This window comes from Crocodylus siamensis, chromosome 4 (genome assembly GCF_052110815.1).
Source record: "Crocodylus siamensis isolate JL-2025a chromosome 4, ASM5211081v1, whole genome shotgun sequence".
Taxonomy (NCBI): Eukaryota; Metazoa; Chordata; order Crocodylia; family Crocodylidae; genus Crocodylus; species Crocodylus siamensis.
In genome coordinates, this window is record NC_143398.1 from 98,007,787 (window position 1) to 98,031,575 (window position 23,789).

The following is a 23,789-nucleotide window of genomic DNA, read 5'->3' on the forward strand; positions in this document are numbered from 1 at the left end:
GTCGTGGACCACAGTATGTGGTCCAATCTGTCTTCATTGTGCACGCCTGCTGGCCAGGTTACAGAGTCAATAGAAGACCGTTACACTGTTTTGAGCCCTATTTCGTGTGACCTAGGAAGAATGGAAATATTTTAATTTTTGCTTGCAGATATCAGTATCAGTATATGCAGATACTTCTGCACATGCATGCACATTCTAGTCGGCGGGATGGGCACATGAGCAAGTTACTGTGAGTTAAAGAGCATGTGGAGATTTTGGCATATGTCTGCTGCTCTGCAGTAACTGGCTCTCGCCCCAGGGTAGATGAAAGCTAAGTTTTGAAGTTGCTTAGCCCTCTATTTTCAATGGCTGAGCTCCTTTGGGTTAGCCTTCATTTACTGGAGGGAAAGAGCATGCACACAATCACTTACTGTGGAGCCACTGATGCTCTGTAAATCTTCATGCCTCTCTAAACGTGTGGTGACTTGTGTGCCTGTGCCCTATATCTTAATGCCTTTTATTATCTTCAGCTGATCTATTTTTGCCTTTTTCTTGATGTGGGACTGAAAATGACATAGAGACACTTTCTAAAGGTTTGGCTGGCTGACTGCACAGGCTGCATGGGGCTCTTCTATTCTACACCACTGCTCCCTGCTTCCCAGATAAAACCACAAGAACGTGCATAATGTCTACAGCAATAACTAGCACCCTCTACCCCAAGAAAAGTTGTCCCTGAGGTCACTCCCTGCATTAAAGCATGAATTGCTGCTGTCACCATTCATTTAGCGAGTCTGACTTTTCCTTTTTCAGGGTAAACCTTGTTCTTGCCAAACATCTTCTCTGCATTCTATTTCTGGATCTTTTCCATGCAACTCAGCAAATTTGCTTCACTTTTAACCTGCAGCATTTCTGGTATTCTGCTCTGAGCCTCTCCTGAGTCAACTGCTAGGCTGAGGGCTTTGTGGGTTTTTATAGGTATGGAAGCATGTGAAGCATGACTTGGGTGAGGTTTTGTGACCAAGTCGAATTTGAACTTGGTCCTCTAGAGGTTTAAAAGACATTTATAATTTTTCCTTTCTGAAATTGCCTTCCTAGGTTCAAACTAAGTGCTGTATGCTATATTATATGCCGCATTCAGAAACCAATAGACCTATTTTTGTACCCTGATCTGCTGTTTCAGCTGTAATTATTAAGGTGCCATTTGCATAATGTTACCTGGTTCCTCCCTTTCCGTTGTCAATGTGTAACGGTTACCTCACCTTGGTCACACTATTTGTTTAACTTTACGTTTCCACTTGGTGAAAAGTTTAGTTTATATAATGTTTTTTGACACTGTTAGTTTGCCTTTGTGGTTTTAACTTGTTGGTACCTGCTGTGTACCTAAGAAATTATTCTAGTTCGAAATTGAGTTTTTTTTTCTTCCCACATGTAAGAAGAACTATATAACAACTAACATACTTCTTCCAAACTTTGGCTAGGGCTTTTTTGGTAGAAGGTATTATGTAAACTTAAACCATACAGTTATAGTTGTGTGAGTGTAATGTCCTAGGAGATGCTCTAATTTTGGAATAGGATCCTTTTGGGCTTAGTTTGTCATTTATAAGTGATTTAAAATAAGACAAAAAAGCTACTCTTATTCCAGAATAAGTATGTTCACACTGTGGCGTTAGATCAGCATTAAGTATAAGAATCTAGCTGTACTGACATTACTGGAGAAATCTCCCATATAGACAAGTCCTAGTTTTAGTATTCATTCATCTAAAAAGAATTTGTACATGTATCTCTAGTAGCACCATCTGGTGACTTCCATTGTTACTAGCTTATATTTAGGTAGGTAGTTCTTAATTAAGGTTAATTTTGGCATTGTTCTGAAGAAAGGCTCTGTCTTCAAGTGCAGTGTTTCATGTAAGCTTGAATATTTTCTCTCCTAGATCTGATGCTAAAGTACTCAAAAAGTCATGGTGAGAGTTGCTCCCCTCTGAGGTTACTCTGTATTATGCAGTCTCTGCTGTTGGAGCGAGTAAAAAGTAGGAGCACTAAAGCAGGGTTGTCAAACATATAACCCATGGGCCAGATCCAGCCTGCCGAACCCCATAATCCAGGGCAGAGCCCCTGGTGCTGCCCCATTGACCCATACACTGGATTGGCTAACCCTGCATAGCATGTAGTGTTCACTCTGCACTATTCACTGGGACCGGTATCCTGGACCAGTCCAGTCAGGTGCTACATGTGCTGCATCAGGGCCTGATCCAGCCTGTGGACCTGTTTCATGCCACTTATCCAGCCCATGTGGTCAAATGAGGTTGACACTGCTGATCTAAAGGTCCAGACCTATCTGTTAAGCAGTTGCTATATCTGTCACAATGGGAAAAATCTTTGGGTTTGGTCTGTTTCACAGACTTTGTGCTGTATTCTTTCAAAAAGAAGCCTTGAAAGACAATATGGCTGCCATGTAATGACTAAACCATCAAGAAAAAGGTTATTTTCATTTTGTCTGATGCTGGGAGGGTACACTTGGAAGGCTCCTTTTACTCGTTACATGGCAGGCAAGAAGAATTCTTGGACAACTAGAATCACCAAGATCAGACATATGTAAATAGTCCCTGAAACAAGCTGTACTATGAACACCCTTTTCCTAAGTGGCATAACTTAAAAATAGACTTGTTATCTTTCTGAGTCAATGCCAGGTTCTCAATTTTGCCTGAAAAGCAAAACGGTCCCAGTTTGCTTTAAAAACAAAGAAAACTCCAAACAAGCCCCTCTACCCCCCCCCAAGAAAATCTTCAAAGTTTCACAGGTGTTTCAGTTTTCTATATACCACCCATTCCTTGCCATTGATATTTTAGGTCTTGGATAAAATTAAAGTGTGACCAGGCTGGTGTGATCTTAGATGCTCTGTTTGGGTTTGCTGGTTAGGACACCCACCCTACCAGCATTATTTCAGCACAGTGTAATGAATTTAATTTTTTTCAGAATGTATATTCCAGGGGGAAGAGAGAAAGTTGTTTGTATAACACATGTTGGCATTTCCAGACTTTCAGATGCTTCATTTTGAAACTTGAGCACAAATACATTTTAAAATCATCTTTCTATTAATGTCTTCCCAGGAGTTGAGTTCATTAGCTGGGTCAGATAACAAATAAAATCTGGGTTGGGAACAAACTTTCTGATCGAGGAATTTGCAATGTTCAGCCTTAATTTTCTGCTTCCTTGTAGACAGACCCCATGTTTATGTGGAGTCCCATTGACAAGAGTTGGGGTCCTGATGGCAGCAAAAGTGTTCATAGCACTTCTAGTGGTTCACCCAGAGCAGGGGCGGGTAATTATTTTGGGTGGAGGGCTGCTTAATGAGGCTTGGTGAGCTTTCAAGGGCTGCATGGGCAGCTCTGCCCCTTGACAATTGCCCTGCCTTTTGGTTGCCGGAAGCCCTGCCCTTGACCCTTGACTTTTGCCAGTGGAAGTCCCTCCCCTTGTCCCCCAGAAATGCTCCCATTGGGAGGAGAGGTTGCCAGCCTAGAACCAGAAAAAAAAATCATACGCCAGAAGTCAAACACCTGTTATAACCTATTTTAATTTTATTACAAAAGTATTGTTGTCATGATTTGTGTTTGTGTACTGTACATAGAGGTGATTGCATAACTCAGAAATAAATTCTTAGTCTTTTATAGTGTGTGTGTGTGTGTGTGTGTGTGTGTGTATGGGGGCGCTTTGTAAGGGGGTGTGGCTGTATTGGGGGTTGTGTATATATGGGGAGTTGTGGAGGTAGGGTGTAAATGTGGTGTTTGAGGGTTGTGGGGACCCCTCACCCCCCCCCCCATATTTCCCCCATAGCACAGCAGCAGGCAGGGATACTGGTGCCTGGCTCCGACCAGCACTGTATATCGTGGTGAGGAGCACAGCCCCTGGCCAGGCTGTCTCTGTAATCGGTGTTTCCCTCACTTGCGCAGCTCAGAAGGGATGCCCATGCTGGCTGCCTTTCCTGCCCCAGCCAGCTTCAACATGTGGGGCTTCCTTCCTGAGTTGCGCGAGTGCAGGGAGCGTGCCGGCAACAGAGATGGCCCAATGGGAGGCTGTGCTCCTCGCCATGTTGTGCAGTGCTGGCTGGAGTCGGGCACCAGTGCCAAGCGTGAGTGTCTGGCGTGCCTTGTCTGATGCTGCCACTGCCTGCCAGGGCTATGCACCACGGGGCGAGTGTGAGAGGTGTCACCATACACTGCCCACCCAAACTTAGTGCTGTTGCTGCTCCCCTGGGCATGGGCTCCATGCTGCCACCACCCGAGCCCCAAGTTGTGCTTTCCTGTCCACCTGCAGCTCTGCCCCTGCTGCTCCCCTACCTGCTGCCTGGAGCCAGCGGGACACCAGGGAGGCCTACAGCAGTTGCAACAGTAGCCCTTCCTGGAAGCTGCATGCTGGCGGGGTCAGGTCCTTCCATCCACAAAGGATGGTAGCAAGGTGCAATAGGGTATGTTGGGGGGGTGAGGGTACATGTAGGCACCTCGCTCTACCCTCATGAGTGGAAGGGCTGGGCAGGGCACAATTTGTTGGTGAGCACCGCAGACTGGATAAAAGTGCCTGGTGGGCTGGGTGCAGTCCACAGGCTGTGTTTTGCCTGCCCCTGTCCCAGAGTCTCTCATTGTGTTTGGGAGAGTTACTTAGACTGTGTGGGTTGGGTTGGGGCGCTCTGGTGAACAAACATTCCCCCAGATACTGGTGGTCACCCCTGATAAACTTATAGGTGGCCATCAGAGCACCCCTGAGCCTGCGCTTTTCCAGGCTAAAGAGCCCCATGGCTCTCAGCCTGTCGTCGTAAGGTCTGTTTTCCTGACCTCTGATCATGCGCGTGGCTCTCCTCTGGACTCTCTCAAGCTTCTCCACATCCTTTTTGAATTGTGCAGCCCAAAACTGATGCAGTACTCCAGCTGCGGCCTCACCAAGGCCAAGTACAGTGGGAGAATGATGTCCCGGGATTTGCTTGAGAAGCATCTATGGATGCGAGCCCGCGTTTTGGTTGCTTTACTAGCCGCAGCATCGCATTGCAGGCTTATGTTCATCTTGTGGTCAATGATGACCCCCAAGTCTTTCTTCTGTAGTGCTAGCCAGCATAGCACTGCTGAGCCTATAAGGATGCTGCAATTTTTCCTCCCAAAGTGGAGAACCTTGCATTTTTCGGTGTTAAACACCATCAGGTTCTCGTCCACCGATTTGCTGAGCCTGTCCACATCAGCCTGGATTGCCCTCCTGTCTTCTGGTGTGGCTGCTTTGCCCCAAAGTTTGGTGTCTTCGGTAAACTTGGCCAGTCCGCTTCTGACTCCAATGTCCACATCTTTAATGAAGATGTTGAACAATATGGGTCCAAGGACAGAGCCTTGGGGGACCCCATTGGTCACAGGACACCATGACGGTTGACTTCTGTGAGTTACCACCCTCTGGGTCTGACCGCAGAGCCAGTTCCCCAGCCAGCAGATCGTGGTGGACCCAAGGCCACAGTTAGCCAGTTTCGCCAAGAGGTGATCATGAGATACCAGATCGAGGGCTTTTTTTGAAGTCAAGATATAGGACATCAATCTTTTCTCCCTTGTCCAGGTGATAGGTCACCTGGTTGTAAAAGGAAATGAGATTGGTTAAGCAAGACCTACCCACAACAAACCCGTGCTGGCTATCCCTCAGGATGTTGGCGTTGGCAAGTCCATTAAGGATGGCCTCTTTAATAAACTTTTCTAAGACCTTCCCCGGGATAGAGGTCAGGCTGATGGGCCTAGAGTTTTCTGGATCCACTTTCCTCCCTTTCTTGAAGATAGGTACCACGTTGGCCTTCTTCCAGTCTTCAGGCACTACACCAAAGTGCCAGGAGTTATCAAAGATCCATGCCAGAGGCTGGGCTATGATGCTCACCAGCTCCTTGAGTACCCTGGGGTGTAGATTGTCAGGGCCAGCTGACTTGAAGGTATCCAGCCTCTCAAGGTGTTCCTTCATGAGGCTGGGATTGATGGAGGGTAGGCGATCACCCTCACCTGGACCTCCCTGTGGTGGGCATGGGCATCCCATGGGACTGATGAAAGACGGATGCCAAGTACCCATTTAATAAGTTGGCTTTTTCCTGGGCATCAGTTGTCCCACCTAGTTTAGCAGGGGCCCAAAGGACTTTTTATTGTCCTTGATACTTGGAGCTAGTTGGAGTTCAGTTGCAGCCTTGGTTTTCCTGGTTTGCTCCCTGCAGGACCAGACCAGCTTGTATTAGCTGATAGCAGCTGTGCACAGGAATTGACTTGATAAGTATATATCCAGACCTGTTACTGGTGGGAGTTCCACTACAGGAGGCCATTCCGTTAGAGGAGGGTTACTATTATGCCTGTATGGTAGAGCCTATAACATCCTAGACAGAGTGTTTGTGCTGAGAAGGTCATGATCTGAAAAGTCACATTTTGGTCTCATCTGTTTTGTATATATATTGCTGACTTGTAAGGCCACAACTTGGAATTCAGTTTGTACCTTTTTTGCTGTTGTCTCTGTTCTGGAGCACATTGTTACTAATTATGATGACTTTTTTTTATAATTCCCCAAATGAGGTACTTTCTTTCTGATGCGACTGCTAAGATCCCGGCTCTGAAGAACTTCCACTACCATTATCCAAATCTGATGCTTATAGTTGAGGAGCAGCTGCTCAGCCATTAGTTAAAATACTCCATAACCTTCTTTCTGAGGGTTGCTATTGCTTGCCAAACTCCTGCAGTATAGATATGCAATGTTAATTCCAAGAGGTAGGGAGGATTGCTGTGTGGTAACTGAATATCTTGATACAGTAGATTTTGCTGTATTGCTTCTCAATTATCTGGATATTTTTAGGAAAAAATATTTGCTATCTGTTCAGTTGAATTTCATCCATTTGCATATTAGCTCATAGCATATTTGAGTTTATTGCATAAGTCAAAACTAAAAAAAGAAAACATAGCTTTGATTAATCAAACAAGGTAGAGATTGAGAAGTGCACAGATTTTAATTACAACATTAGTTTATCATAATATTTCAGATTTGGAAACATTTTTGTAATCTGGCAAATGATTACATAATACATTTTGTAGTTTTAAATTAATAAGTGTGGTTTGTTTGTTTTTTACTTTTTTTAGGTGGCACGCTTGATCTTAAACAAAAGGCCAAAAAATTACATGTCCTGTCTCTAACCACAATCTCGTCCACAGTCTCATCCATATTGGGTTCAGTGAAGAACGGATTTTTTTTTAATGCATCTGATTTCTTTTTTTTTTTTTTTTTCACATGCATATGGTCAAGTCTGAGGATACAGTAGGGCATAAGATGTGATTGAACAGCAGTTGCCATAATTTTCAATTTATTTTGCCAGCAAGTTGTTAAGATCTGGCTGAAAAAAAGTCCATAGAACAATTTGCAGCACAGTGCTACTTTATGATTGGGAATTACACTAGTTGTTTCTAATCTGCTTTTTTTTCTTTCCCATTCTGCTTATTATCATTGTGTACCTATTTGCATCATTTTGTGGGGAGGGGGCTGTGCAAATGACAAGAATCTACTGTGACAGGTCCACACTGTCTCCATCCTCCCCATCACTTCATGTTAGTTTTTCTGTACTAGAAAAATTAGTTGTTTGGGAACTAATTACGTTAAGTGTAGGTGCATTACCCACACTATATTTACAGATGTGTTAAACATCATGTTAGTTAACACTTGCAGAAACCTTTGATTTGTCCTAGTCCAGACAACCCATTAACATATAGCTTAAGTGTAGATGATTCAGTGAGAACCTGAGGATAGTATTTGGGACCAGGGATTCATATGACCATAGTTCACAGAGTGCATGCCCCCTACCTGTTAAACCACCTGAGACCGGTCCCAGGATTATAAAGTGTAGTTTGGGACTGCAGAGGCTACATATGCAAATATCTGTTTTACTGTTAAATAAACCTTTCTCCCTTTCCATCTCCCATGACTTGACCTGAATCTGTCCAGCAGTTTTCTTTGCATTCAAAGACACTGAAACCTCAGCTGTCTGACCTGTGGGCTGATGTCCAAACAGGAGTTTGGACACTTCCGTAGTTATATGGGCAGAAGCACGGTTTTTTTTTCTCTCTCTCTCTGTTACGTTGCAGTAGAAATAAGTGTGTATCTGAGCGATTTTGAAGATGATTTACAGTGTTAGGTGACAGTAACATTTAATGCATCTCGGAAACTGCTTCATTCTCATTAGTCCAAAAAGCTGCCTCATCGCTTTTTCACTGTAAGAGCAGTGTTCCCTAGGGTGTCTGCTTAATTTGGCTGGGAGACTGCTACAGCTGTGCTAGGAAGACTTGAGCTCACAATTTGTCATGGACTGAGGACAGAACTTTACTTTGGAGATGACAGAAGAAAGGTATTGCCGATGGAGAGGACTGGTGTTTGGTGTCATCAGAAAGGCATGGCTTCTTTGTGGTGCCCCTCTTAAACTCATTCGCTTGCGTTGGAGATGCCACTTATGGGACGTGTGCTTGGATCCTTCTGTTTAGCTGGTATCCTCAGTTCCTAGCCAGAGCTAATAATATTTTTGTCTAAATTTCAGTATACCTCTTTGAATATTTCTTGTTGTACATTTTAAAATGTCTGGCTTTTCAAAAGAGGTGTTGTTTTTTTTTAAAGATATAAACTGCTAATATAGTTGAACCAGAAGTAAATAGTTTAATGACTTGCCACTGAGGTGAAGCAAAAATGTGTTTGGGGGCATTGTCTTGCAAGCCCATTTGAAATGAGCAAGTATGGGACAAGAAGGTTACATAGGAAAATCTGCAGTCCATGCTGAGAAGGAAAGGAAATGTTTAGCAACAATTTTAGAGTTTCTGTGTCTTTAAACAATTGCTTCAATACTTCTTCCATTAACATAGTCCTGAAATCTTGGACTGCATCCATGAAAGCCAGGATGGGTAACAACTGAGGTCCCATTGTCTGCCAGAGAGCCTTCTGTGGTAGATGTAATGAATGTGAAGAGGCCATCATCCCTACTGCATGTAACCTGATCTTTATAGCTTGCTTCAGCCTTTGGGCTGGTTGTCTCCTGTGAAAGGAACTGCATTTCCTTCTGTTCAAAATATATTTCTGATATCTTCAGATCTTTATTAGTGGTGCTTCAGGGTGAAAAAGAAGCTTATGCACTGATAAACTTCCCTTTCTCATAGCAGTACTGCGCACTGCACTGCACTGCTTAGCTTTACCTGGAGATATATACTGTATCTAATTTTATGCCTTCTTTGTTAAATGTCTGATTCTTTCAGGTGCAGATAACAGACAGACTTTCAATAATTGCTCTTCTTTTTAGAGGATACTGAAGTTGTTTGAAGACTTTCATCATTTTTTTTTCAAAGTTTGGAGAAAATTTTTTTTGCATACAATATTGCAAAAATAAAAAAGCAAAAACAAAGCACATCCCTTTTTTCTTTTAGCATTAATGGGTGCAGTGCTAGCCCAGGAGATGGAGCCATGCACAGGTATGATGCATTTCTGGCACAAGTTCTCAGAATGAAAAACACTGTACTAGAGCCATAAATAAGATGGTATTTGGAAATTTTATTCTCAGTGTCCCTAACACATAAAGGCTGACTATACACATGGGGGTGGGGGGCATTTTAATTTGAGCAGTTCCTGGGCAGCTGCTCTAATTGAAATGTCTCACTGTCACACATATTAAGCCCCCACACGTTTAAGAATGGTTGCGAGACACTTTATCTAAACCTCATTTGACGAGGTTTAGATAAAGCACCCCTGCAGCCATTTTAAAATGCGTGGATAGTTAATGCATATGATGCCGTGGCGTTTTAATTAGAATACCAACAAGCACTTGTATAGGCAGCCAAAGAGCTGGCCAGGCCCCTTGATCTATTTAACTGCTGTGGAAATCAGCACGTACACCCTTTAGAAAATGCATCCTTGCTTACTTCCTTGTTTCCTATATTTACCACAGTCCTTAGAATGCAGAAGCATCTCCTAAGCTCCTCACCGGATTTCTGGTGACCCAGTTTAGCAGGTGCAGCAATTGTCTAATTATTAAAGATGCCAGATCAGGAGTGTGAGAGCGAGTATACCAGGCACTCTTCTTGCAGTGAAGGGAAAATGAAAAAAAAACTAGAATGGAGGAGGAGAGGGAAGTATGTCCGTAGTGTGAATAACAAGATGGGGCCAAGGATTGTTTTGCCCGATAAAGAATTTAGGCCAGGATTTCTTAAATTTTATTATTTACAGTAAAACCGCTGGTGTAGTTTGCTGAGTAAAGTTCACTATAGAGTGACCCTTGTGCAACCCAGTACTCTAGTCACTGTGCAGCATGTATCTAACTATGTCAACACCACCATCTGTGCAGTGTTTGAAGCTGTTTTAGAAACCTTTGTAGAAAGCAGCTGAACTATCTTATTTTGTAATTTTGACCAAGTCACCTTTTATAACTAGGAATGAGAAGAGTTAGGCCACATCTGGTTCAGTAGCCAAAGCTCGGGTTTAGGAAGGACAGTATGAAAGAAACCTATTACTGACTTATGTAGGCAGGACCACGGCTTCACATTTTCCCAAAATAGTCCCCCAGCTATGCACACACACATGTGGGTAGTTCATGCAAAATAAAATGTTTGCTTTAGAGGATATCGGGAAAGACTCTTGTAATCTCCATCCTGTAGTACTGAGGAAAAAGAAAACTGGGAAAAATAAGGAAATGGCAGTGTGTAAAAGAGGAAAGAAGGATGGACTGCAAGGAGGCAGAAGTATTATGATGAGGACGGCAGGGTGGTGGGCAGTACAATTAATAGAAGCTTTGTGCATAATCCAGGTAGGGAACTTTGGTTAGTAAGAAACAACAGAACTGCTTGTATATTAATGCCAAGAGACTGGGCAACAAAATGGGAGTACTGAATTGGTGCAGAATGTGAAACTGGATATTACAGGGATAACAGACCTGATAGAATAACATTTATGACTGCAGCCCAGGTATTGAAGGTTATGCTGTTCAGGAAAAATAGGAATAGAGGAGAAGGCAGTGGGATACAATGTAGATGTGATTAAATTGTTTAAAAATATGAAAGAATAGAATAAAATCTATTTGGTCCAAAATATCGTTGAGAGAAGAAAGAAAATCTCTGGGGGGCAGTGTTGGGTGTCTGCTACAGATCCACTGGGTAAGCTTTAGATACGGATAGAGATATTTCTTTAAATGTTATTAGAGAGAGAAATACTACCGGAGATTCTCTCATAATGGGAGAGCTTTAACTTTCCAAATGCATATTGGAGAACAGATGCTGGAATAATGATAGGGACTGTATTTTTGGATGTGATGGCCAACAGATTTCTTCACCAAGTAGTTACTGAAACATTAAAAAGTGATGCTATTTTAGAATTGGTTTTGGTAGGAAATGAGTTCATAGAAGAGGTAGTTGTAAAAATTGATCTCAGAATTGAGTGATCATGGTTTAATTTGTTTTATATTAAGTAGAAGGATGAAAAAATATGGATCCGAATCTTAGGCTTTTAATTTAAAAAGGGCAAACCGATAAGCTAAAGAAAATGGTGAGCTCATATGGACTGAGCTGCCCATGAATGTAAATATGGAGGAGGTCTGGTATTTCTTTAAGCTGAAGGTGCTATTACTGTCAGGAATCTGTATCCCAAGCAAGGAGGAGGGGAAGAGGGAGGTACTTGCAAGAAGGTGATCCAGACATAACTGCAGAAATAATAACTCTAAAAAGGATATTAGAAATAAGCAGAGTCTACAAGGAATGAGACAAGAAAGGATTGATGAGTGAAGAAATCTGTGTCCTAGAGGTCAAGAAGTGTAGGGATAAAGTGAGAATTGCCAAAAATCAAGCTGAGCTAGGTCTTGCAAAAGATATTAAAATAAATGGCAAACAGCTTTCCAACTATATAAGTAAAAACAAACGAAAAACCTGAAAGAAAGAAGTAAGGCCACTATGCTGTGAGGATGGGGTAGAGGTTAAGGATAATGTAGACATGACCCAAAAATTAAATGAATACTTCAGGTTTTGGCAAGGACAGTGTTATTTAACAGAGGTGCACCAATAAAGATTTTCTTGGCCGGTACCCAGAGCCACTTATTAACCAACCATATCGGCCAATGCCAATCTGATAACCGATTTACTTTAAAATGAAAACATTTTAAAGTACTGATATAAACCTCTTTTTTTTTATTATTATTATTACTATTTTTTTTTGGCACACTCCAGTAGTGTCCTGCGTCACATATACCAGTGTATCAGTGCTTAAAAATGGAGGTGGGGGCACTTGAACTAAATGAGCTTTATTTCAAGTGCTGCCACCACCATTTTTAAGTGCGGTGATGCTTTTAAGCAGAGCAGAGCTGAGTGGTCTGAGGATGGATGTGGGGTGCCTATCGCGGGCTCAGGGCTCTCTGCTCTGCTGTCTTTGCCTCAGAAGACCCCTGCCCACCTGGCAGCAAGGAGTACAACTTGCTGCCCCAATGCCACTGGGCAGGCAGGGGGCATGTGGCAAGTGCAGGGCTCCCAAGGGAAAAGCAGCAGACCAGAGAGCCCCGAGCCTACGGTTGGCAGCCTGCATCTGCCCCGTACACGAATCTGGGGGAGCACATGCCCCCCCATGCTTTCCTCAGGGGGTGTGTGCAGTGGTGGGGAGTTGCCCCCTCATACCCTCTGGATGAGCAATCCGTGGCTCCATCCCACTCCTCACCCCAGCCCTGGATCCCATGTTCTGACTGGGCAGTGCCCCCTGCCTCTGCCCCACTCCCTCCCTCACTATGCAGGGACCTCGATTTGCACCCCCATCCACATCATACCTGCAGGGAGCTGCTGTTCATGCTGCGTGGCTGTATTCCTGGCCATGTGCATTTGTGCAGCCGCGAACATGCTTGTAGCCCCCCTGTATCTTGCTCCTGCTCCCAAGCAGGACCCCTTGCAGGCCAGAATGCTACCCACCTGCATGGGGAAACCCTCTGTTTCCTGAAGGAACCCAGGCATTCGGGGGCCACAGCCCCATGGGGGAGAGGGAATCCAGGTGTCCAGGTCCCTGGGCAGAAGGCATAATTATCAGCTATAATGGCCAAAAAAGCCAATAGTTGATAATATCATTTCCCCTTTTGTTGGTGGGAATCCAGTGGGCAACTGATATATTGGTTCACCTCTATTATTTAACATAGGCACAAATACGAAATGAAAGTGGGGGGAAACACTACGGAGGTAAAAGTAAACCTGAAGAAGCTTAATGCTGTCAAGTCAGGGGACCAGTTAATTTCTATTCCCAAAGTGTTAGAAGAACATGCACACACAATTGCAAGTTTGATGGGAAATATTGTTAATACAACTTTCAGGTCAGGGATGGTACCATAGGGTTGAAGAAAAACAACTCTTAATATCCATACTTGAGATGAATAGGGAGAAGTTATCTGTTGAGTTGCAGGGTTGTCAGTCAAGTCTAAAGAAGATGTAAGGCAGTAGAACGAGTTTTAAAAGAAAGAATAAAGTCATGGAGGGGACTTATTGCATTTGATCCCATTTTCCTTACCAAAGGTAGATTGTGCTAAATGACTCTGATCTCTGTCTTTAAGATAACTGATTTTTCAAAACAAATGAAATGCAATAATCCTGTTTTTCTGGACATTAGTAAAGTATTTGAGAGGTTGCTATGAGAAATTGTTAATGAAGCTGAAGAAGATAACAATTTGTAGAAAAACTGATAGGAGTGTAAGGAGTTGGCTGAAGGGGAGATAACCATGGGTAATATTGTAACAGAGAACTGTCAGGCTGGAGGGAGGTTATTAGTGGAATTTCTCAAAGAATGGTCTTGGGACTGATTTTATTTAATATTTTCATAAATTATAGTGGCACAAAAAGTAGGAGTGTGCTAATGAAATCTGCTGATGGCACAAAGTTGTGAGTCATCCTCAATATGGAAAAGCATCAGAATATGCAGAAAGAATTGGATGACATTGCTGTTGCTCCAGCCCTCAGTGGGAGAAGATTCAGTTGTATAAAATGCAAGGTTATTATTTGGAGGCTAATGGCAAACTCATGTTAAAATTGGGAAGCGTGTCAGTTGAGAACAGCTGAATGGCCTAAGTGTCCTAATTTGACTACAGGTTAAGTCTGAGCTGCCAGTGTGATACAACTCTGAAAAATGCAGATGTCATTCTTGGCTGTTTCTATCAATATATTTCCAGTACTGACAGGGAAGTATTAATGTCATTGTGACAGGGATTGATAAGAACTTTGTATAAAATACTGTGTACTGCACTGGTCACCCATGTTCAAGAAAGATGAATTTTTACTGAAACAGGTGAAGAGAAGGGTTACTAGGATGATGATGTGAATGGAGAGCTGATCATGTAGTGGTGGGGGTAGAGAGGGGTAGAATAAGAAGAGGTTGGCTTTCTTAGTATAGACAAATGAAGGCTGAAAGGGATGGGAAAGAGTAGCTCTCTTTAAATATACCAGGGAGAGAGAAAAGTTGTTTAAGCTAAAGGGCCATGCTGTCAGAAGAACAGATGGGTATAAATTTGCCATGAATAAATTTAGCTTGGAAATTAGCAAATGCTTCCGAACGATTTACGGAAATGAGGTTCTGGAACAGCCTTCTCATAAAGGAAGTGGTGGCAAAAATCCCAACTGCTTTTAAAATGGGGCTTAATTAGTTTAATAGAGATTATGTGATGTGGTAAAATAGCCAGAGACTAGACTTAATAACATGGAAAGTCCTTTCTAGTCCTGTGTTCCTATAGTCTTAAAGCTATTCACGCATACAAGTGTTTACAAGATCAGGGCCAAGTTACTCTACCCAAATTACTGTCACAGTCTTGTTAGCTATAATACAGATTTTTGAGCTGTAAAACCATGTGCTAGCACAACGCGTGGTAATGTTGCTGGCTTTATCTTCCAATGCATGAACTAAAAGTTTTGATATAAAGAATCTCAGTATTTGACTAAACCCCAATCCTCGCATCAACTCTGCAAGGTCTGTGCCTTAAACCAATACTAAACAGGAGATGGAAAATAACACACCCTTTGATAGATATTTGTTTAATGGGAAGCCATTATTTTTCAGTAAACTATGCATATATATTTTTGTGCAGAATAGTGTCTTGGGACATGCAAAATTAAAAATAGCTGTTGTAATTTAATTGTACTTTTCCGAGGGTTTAGGGGACAACTTCACTATTGGGGTATGGCCCAAGTCTCTGAATTCTGGCAGGTAAAGATATATCAATTTAAAGCATTGTACTTATCTGGAATTTATTATTAAAATAGTACTGAGGGTTAGAGAGAACTCTTCCCCCCCACCCCCAGTATATTTGCATTGTCCAGTTGATGGTATGTTGAAGACGGAAGGATATACATGTGCTAGAATTGGGAAAGCACAAATAGCTTTTATTAACTTGAAACCGGTTTGGAAATCAAGACAAATTAGATGGAGAAACAAACTTTGAATCTTCAGCACAAATGGGATGTCAGTTTTATTATCTGGGGCACAAAACATGAAAAAGCACCGATGGGCAGCTGAGAATATTTCATTCAGATCTTTGCAAAAAGATATCTTTGTCAGGCTGCAGACCACACGTGGCCTGAATGGCTAACAAATGAGGAGCTGCATAGAAGAACATGGGAGAGATTTGCTGAAGCTGCCCTTAAAGAAAGAAACTGGATAAGGATTGGGCCTAGAGTGGAACCCTTAGGGAATAATGGGGAGAGGAAGACCAAAGTTGTCTTGGAAAAGAGAGGTGTATCATTGACTAAAGAAAGTTGAGTAAAGGTAGATGGGAGCTGGGTGGACAACAGTCACAGAGGCCCTTATACTTCTCCCAGAGCAAAGGGGATCAGATAGACTCAAGTTTCACTGTTTCCTCTGTATGGACAGTAGGTTTCCTTGTTGCCTCTGTATGTCTGTTTATACAGAACTATTAGAGACGGCATTGTTTTAGAAAACAGGAAAGTGTGATTCTATATAAGTGCCAAAATTGACCAGGGGAAGGAGGGAAATAAGTGCAAACTGCTTCTAACCCCTCACTCCCTCTCTCTCTCTCCTGATTTGATGTAATTGCAGGTTACCATATTTACCGAAATCTAAGATGACCCTGAATTTCAGATTACCTCCCAAATATTCCTCTACATGAAAAATTTTAATTAAAAAAATAATAATTTTCCATGTATCGAATCGAATTATTGGAGGATTGTCTTTGATGTGCCCCCCCCCCCCACTGTGTGGGAGCAGGTGGTGTGAGGAGGTCAAGCAGCTTGTTCCCTGCTTGTGCCTGTTCTGCCCCCACCCTGCAGCCTTTGCACCCACTTCTTCATCTACCTCTGCTCTCCCTCCCCCCCCAACTCTTGCTCCACTTTGGCAGGTTCTTTCCATATTCTAGCCTGTGGCACTGAGCATGACCCCATGCCAGCCATGTGGGCTGCACACCGCTGCTATGGGACCATACTTAGTGCTCCAGACTGCAGCGTGGACAGAGTCTGTTGATGTGGAGCAAGGGTAAAGGGTGGCAGAGAGAGGAGCAGGTGGGGGAACAGAAGCTGCATGGGAGGATGGGGTGGGGTGATGGTGGGGTGCAGAAGCAGCAGGAGTTGCAAAGGCAGGCAGCAGCTGCAACTGTGGCCCTGACCCTGGGTTGGAGCTAGAGCCCAAGCCAGTGCAGCTGCCTGCCCCTCTCCAACTGCCCTCATACTTGATTCTAAGATGAGAGGCTTTCCCCACATATATGGGGGAGCCTCATCTTGGATTTAAGTAAATACGGTAGATCCATTTCTTCTACTCATGTCTGTGTAGTTTATATATAAAATAAGCTTTTTGGCAAGTTATTTCTTCTTCCACTTGTACATTGTCCAGTACATTGGGACCCTGAATGAAACAGAAGAGATGATGGTGGTCTCTTCAGAATTAAAGTAGTATGAATATGTTCCTGGCAAAGTGCATAGAAAGCTCCACCACTGTAGCCAAATTAGCCCCAGCCAGCAGTAGCAGCAGTGGAAGGGCTAGTGTAGAAAAGGTGCTAATATATACTAATATTTTAATTGCTGGATTTTGCATTGGTATAGGGTACACAACACGAAGGTGCATGATGCCAGCATATTTACAGCTACCAGTAGAGCTGAACTTACAGCAGTGATAGTGGGAACTTGACAGAGGAGACTCGCATAAATAAATCTCCAATACTGTGAAGCTGGAGTACTACCTAAATGTTTCTGAGGGCACCCATCATTGTAAGGTACTCAGAAGTGCTAAGTGAAAAACACTTTCTGCACAGACACGTTCTAAACATCTAGACTACAGTGTGTCATGTACACACACATTGTGTTATATAAATAATCCAGATATTTATAAAGCTAGGGGGGTTATAAATAATAACCCAGTATTATTTGAACTCGACTTGATTTCTCCTCCTCGAGATGAGTTATTCATATGTCAGATATGACGTTTATAGCTTTAATCTATTTTTGAGCCGAGTTTGTGGGAAAAATTTAAGGTACTGTTACCAGGAACTGCAGATTGGATGGGGAGAAATAGAGGTGGGATGGAAATAAATTCTCATCTTGAACTGTAACGTTCACTACTTGTGAATGGTGTCATACAGAAATCACTTCACGACCTAGGGAATTGTAGCCACCTCATGGAAAAAAACGCAGTACTTGTTTCACTACGGACAGTGCTACGTGAAAGTTCAAGATCGGGAGAACAGGAAAACGCCACGTATCCCGCGAGAATGCAGGTAGCCATTCTCCTTTTTGATCCCCGTAACCGGTTTTTTTCATTTTGGAGGGATACTGGTACTGACCCTCCTGAGGCTGAAAGTTTTGTGAAGCCAAAGGGCAGCTTGGGATTGTTTGCTGTTTTCTGGGTGTTAAATATTTGAGCTCCTAGGTTTAAATCTGGATTGAAATGATACATTTTAGAGTAGCACTCCATGACATTTTTTCTGGTTTGCTGCTGGAGGTCTCCTCCCCCCACATACCTTCCCCTTAGGCAACTTTCTGTCTTCTAAGAATTGCTGGTTAGTTCTCAGGTTACAGATAACACATGTGGCATCCAGGAGTCTAAAAAGAACTTCTGAACCTGCTGGTCTTTGTCAGACTAACTCGGCATCTGTGCATGTCTGTTACAGACCTCGGTGAGTGTGTTTGGAAAGGTACAAAGGGGGCTGCCTAAAACGGGAAGAGCAACTGGCTTTTCCAGACCTCGCCCCCTTCCCCGCCCTTCCCCATTCTTTTTGACAGCCAGAATTAATCCTTCCAAGTTTGACTGGAACAGCTGAGAACATGTATCTTGCATGTTTCAAGGCCTCTCAGTGGATTCATGTTGCCACATTGCTGGGACCTCATTCCCTTCACCCTGTGCCTCCCACCCCTTCCCAGCATTGGTTCCGGCAGCTGTCTCTGCCCAAGTTAAATGCAGCGAGAGAGAAGTGTTAAATGATATAAGCATAAATTCTGTCATGAAAGAGATCCCTTCTCTGCAAGATATCCATGTGGCTCCTCTCTTCTCCCTCCCTCTGCATCACCAAAGGGTTTTATGATGCTAATCCCAGCACCTGTCCCTGCCTAGGACAGTAAGAAGGATCTGGGGGTGGGGGCGAGAACAGTCCCATGTGTTTTTCGCTATCCTGGATTGGGAGCATTCCCTCTGACGCACCTAGAGCCCAGAACATATGCTCTTTTCAGCTCCTAAATGCTGTTTGCTTCCTACCATCTCTGTCTGCTGCTGCAAAGATCCTGTGTTCCCCTCTTCCTGGCAGTCATTCTCGTTGCTTCTGGGAGTTGCAGGACGATTGTCAGTTGAGGCTTCCAGTGCTGTTTTTCAGTCCAGGAATCCTAATTTAAGAACCTCTGCTCTGCCCTGTACACTTCATCTCTGCAGTGCTGGATTCCCACAAGGGAGGGGAGAGGGGCTGATCTGAACCGAACTAGGCAGCTTTTTTCATTTTCAGCTGAGCTAGTATCAACCTGAGTAGACCCAGAGGCCTGAGCCAAGTATTGCAGAGTGCTGCCAGAGTCCTTTACACAAGCCTGCAAGACAGAGACGCAGACTTGGAGCTTCCAGTTCTTTGTCTAGTTGCTCTTTAGCTGGAGGAGCTTTGGCTATGTATGGTGTATATTGTATGGATTATCAGTACCCAGTTGTTCAGGTAAGCAAAGAACTGGCTGCAAATCTATAGCTTCTTCATCTATTCCATGTGTTCTACAGCTATTCTTAAGCTTGCGTGTTGGTTTTACAGAAGGAATATATACGCTTCCAGGCTCTTCTCCTTGGTTTGGTGTGGATCAGGCCTCAGCTTTCCAGCAGCTCTGTGCTTAGCCTTGCTGTAGCAGGAGTAAGCACAAATTTACTGCTTAGGGGCCCAGTAAGGGTGACTGGCATTTCATTCATTTGTTTCAGGTGTGGGTTCCCCTGCTGGTACTTCTTTGTTTTTGTTTAACTTAGGTGGGAATGTTTGAGCTGACAATTGTGGCATTCAGTGAGTCTGGCTTATTGGGTGACTCGGATGTTTTTGAGCACGTGATTTTTAAGTACCCCTTCTGTGTTGGTGATGTCAAGCAGAAGAGGGAGCTATTTTCCACCTTCACCCCTTTGTCTGAGGCCTTGTGGGTACAGTGCTCTTTCATTTTTAAAGATCTTGGTTAAAGTCTATGTTTTTCTGTTGGGCGATAAGTGGTAGCCCCTGGACTCTTCCTTTAATGGACATTTGTCCACTTTAAAAGAGGCTTGACGGCCTGTGCTCAAGGAAGGGCATGGAGTTGGAAAATTAATGAGTCCTGCATTAGTCTAACTTGTGGGGAGGTTGAAGAACCTGGGGTTGCAGCTGAAGATTTGAGGCGGTTCCAGAGGAAAAAGGAGGTTTCCTCTGCTCTGTGCCTGACTTGTCAGCATGAGCAGCCCACCATTTTCACAAACACCAGATTCATTCACAAAGCTTAAAACACACGCAAATAAATTAGGGTGAAGACTCTGTGTCCTGAGAGTGCTAAGATTAGCTACTGGAGAATCGGTATTTTGTTAGGTAACTTTGTATCAGGGGTTCTTGTTACTTTACATGAATAGAATTCACCACCAGAAGTGTGTCTCCTGGTTGTTAAGATTTGTTCTTGATAAACCTGGTTCTTTGCACTTGCAACTCCCCCCCCTTTTTGGCTGTGATCCAGCTGGCAGGTTTGTTCCATCTCAACTTGAGCCAGCACAGAAATGTAGGTAATGGGATGTTAAAACTGAAGGCTGTGCTCTCTTTCCACTCCACTGGTAAAGGGGAATTACAGGGGTAGCAAATAAAATAAAATCAAACCAAACCTTGGGGCTTGCTTGATGCAAAATATTTGGCTGCTGATTTCCCTACAAACCTTGAGCCTTACCTGGCAATGGTATTGAAACCTTTCCACTATAGTGGCTAATTTCGTTGCAAGCCAATTAAGTAGGACCTCACTTTATCCATTCATGCTCTCAGCTACTGTGATTTCAGTGATTGCTTTTGTCACCTGCAATCTAACTATTCTCCTCCCAGCTTCTGTTTTTCCCTTGGAATTGAATGACATGGACTAATGAAAAGTGATCGAATATATTGAGGTTAGAACAGCAAAGTAAGGGTGGAATGGAAATACTCGAGTGATACAAAGCCCTGTGGAACAACCAAATATGTGACAGTCACTGTGAAGGCAGACTGACTACTGCTTATCTATCACCATAATGAAGTTCCCATATCTACATGCCTGTAGATAACTCATCCTTTAGGGTTGTTGGTTGTACCCATGTTGGTCTAAGGAGATAGGCAGACATGGTTCTTTGGGTAGATGCGATATCTTTTATTAGATCAACTCAATAATTAGAAAAGTTGTTCTTTGCAAGCTTTCGGGGACAAACATCCTGGAACACACACAGGATTATGAGGACTTAGTGTCAGTATTCAGATGTGCATTGTTTTTTAAATGTTAAATATATATATTTGGCAACTGGGAAGTGAGGATTTGGTATTGCTGAGCTGAGTGTTGTGCTGGCCAGTGCTAGTAAGCTTTGCCCACTATTGAGCTTTGCTGATGCACCTGTATTACATTCAGCAGTGTTCCTTGCCATTTTTAGTCCTGGGCTTTCATAAGTAAAGGCTGAGTGGCTGTTATGGTATATTGGGTGGTGGTTCTCTAGTATGCACAAGTGAGGGGCTAGGTGGAGGTCCATCAAGCTTTCTTCATTTGACCATGAGGCAATAGGCAAGACCAGGTGTCCGGAACAGAAAGCCAGTTGCATGCATTAACCCATTGTTCCATTATTCCTTTTCATCTTGTATGAAGTATTTCTTTGTTGACTTAAACAAGGCATAATGCAGAGATGACCATATTTTGTCATTTCTGGCCTCTGTGGCTTCAAAATCATTCTTAAAACTTCTGAAATTCTATACCAGACATTCATTTTATACATTTTTGTTTATGTTAGTCAAAGCCCCTAAAGAGAACCTTAGTTTCTTGCTGCACAAAACAGCATGTTGGCAATTAGGCATTTCTCTTTGTTTGGTGGAACAGAGCTGGTAAGTAAGGAGGGTAAATACCAAAGAAAGGAAAGGAATGGAGTGAGGGTTCCAGCTTGCAAAGTGTTCGTTTAGGTGTATGATAAAGGCAGCAATTGGATACCATTATTGAGATGCCTCTTGTTCTGGCACATGTATAAAACTTGTACTGAGCAGGTGATGGGTTGCTGTGCAATTGAGATTTTTTCAGCAAATGCCTTTTCAGCCCTGGCTTTCTTAACAAATATCTTTAGAATCTGGAAGGTGAAGACCAACCAAAATGGATCATAAAAATGACACTGCCCAGGTAAGTGGGGCTGCATGCATAACAACTAGTTTTTTCTCTGTCCCTTTGCATTAAATGCTCAATGTGAATGTTTGTCGTTGAGCCGGAGTGTACAACAGTCGCCACTTCACTTGTTTTATACTCGTGATTTATCTAGTGCAGTACTAAAGGCTGTCATGGGTTTATGTGCTTCAGCAGAGTGAATGCACAGGTCAGGTTGGTGCTTAGACTGCAGATGGTAGGCAGACTTGACTGTATGGGACAGGATTTGGTCTCCTGGTTTTTCTGTTAGTGTTCTGGACAGATGCATGGTGAGTTGGAACATACACAAACCTATTATCGGGGACAAATACTCTTAATGCTTGTAGGAGGTTGATTTGGATTTGTCTCTGTTTCTACGGTGCAGTTTATCAATGATTTCTGGCCTGTACCCACTCCTGTAGAATTTGCTAGGGAGGGCTTCTTTCAGAGTGTCTTTATCTCTGGCTGGTTGAATGCAACAGTTCCTTTTGGATGTGGCCTTGCCATGATTATCCATATCTTTGTGATTTCCAGATTGCAGCGTGGAATATGAGTCTGCTGTTGAAAAATACTTTGAAGCTGCAGCTTATTCAATAGGCCTGCTTGTTTATTTAGCAGGATTGGTCATTAGTAGCGTATTATATCAGCACTGCAAAGATTGCAGTGGATTCATATTCACTCCTAGACGTAAGGAAGAATGTTGATAGCGACCTTTAAAACTTGGTTACCTAAGAAATCTGTGTTCTGTTGGGTCATTTTAAAACAGTTGATATGCTTTGCTACCATGTTGAGTTGCCGGGGCTGATGACAAGGCCATTATGACAATGACAGTAGAGGGTCTTTGGCTCTGGAGTTCTTAAGCTGGTAGAACAAAATACATTTGTACTTTTCCAGCCCCACTTTTACAGATTTCTGCCTGAGGAAGGTAGGGCTTGGGGATAGTTGTAATAATGCAACTATAATTTCTAGGGTTTGATCTAATTTATATGAGATAAATAATGTATTGTCAGAAAGCAGAGTGCCAGTTTATAGACTAATTCAGAGAGGCATAAGCTTTTGTAAGCAAGAATTGATTTCATCAGATGCTATGAATAGTTTCTTCATAGCATCTGTTAAAGTAAACCCTTGCCTATGAAAGCTTATAGTAGACCCTTGCCTATGAATGTCTCTCTGAATTAGTCTGCAGGTTGTTACTCTGCTTTGCCTTCTGCCTTACTTTAGAATAACACAGCTAACCTACCTCCTCACAGTTAAGATATTTATATCCACATCTACATTTATATCTAGCAATAAAATTATCCAAACAAGCTTAACCATAGGGAGGTGGATAGCTGTGTTATTCTGAAGTGTGTTCTCGCTCTCCCTCTCTCACTCACACTCACACAGTTGTGGTAGATGCACTTAAAAAATTAGACAATGTATATAATAGTTCCTAGTTTCTGTACAAAAAGTGCACACACTCTCTTTGCTTAGCAAATATTGAATACTTGTGTGCTATAGTGAGTTCTCATATTACACTGTACTCCATGTGCAAAGCCTTGATTTGAATAGAGGCTATGCTCTTATCCAAATTTAATGTAAGCAGTGCTCTTGAAGTGCAAAGCTCAGGCAGTGCTATGGTATTGGTAGTGCTATGGTATTGGCAGCTTCAAAGCTGGCCTGAAACTAGTTATTAGGATCATTTGAAAATGTGGGGAGCTAGTCAGTTTGGCGTTACTAATGTGACAATACTATGTGCTTCAGGATTGCTTCTAGTGCCCATGATATTAGCTCCTAAACTGGCTAGCTCCCATGATCTTCAAGACTTCTGTTTTTGTTTTGGACTGCTTTTGGAAACCTTGAAAATAACAAAAGCTAGTTAGTTTTCAGAATCCTGTTAGCAGCTTTTAAAAGGATGGGAACTAGTTAGTTTAAGGGCTGCTGTAGAGGCCTTGTAGATGAGTGGGGAGAGGAGTCGTGAAGCTGAGTGTAGCTGTTGTCATTTTTCAGGCTTTTACG

General features: G+C 42.9%; 1 protein-coding gene across 15 annotated transcripts in view; it reads left to right on the forward strand.

Annotated features, from left to right (window-relative positions):
- RBFOX2 (RNA binding fox-1 homolog 2) overlaps positions 1-23,789 on the forward strand; it is a 258,241-nt gene that overhangs the window by 127,721 nt on the left and 106,731 nt on the right. Inside the window, exon 1 of one of the 15 annotated variants that reach the window (XM_090043123.1) lies at positions 18,712-19,123. The exons of the other annotated variants lie outside the window; for them this stretch is intronic. Coding sequence (XP_089899249.1) covers positions 19,079-19,123 — 45 coding nt within the window. The 5' untranslated portion in view covers positions 18,712-19,078. Of the gene's footprint in view, positions 1-18,711; positions 19,124-23,789 lie in introns of those variants that run through there. 15 annotated transcript variants of the gene reach the window in all.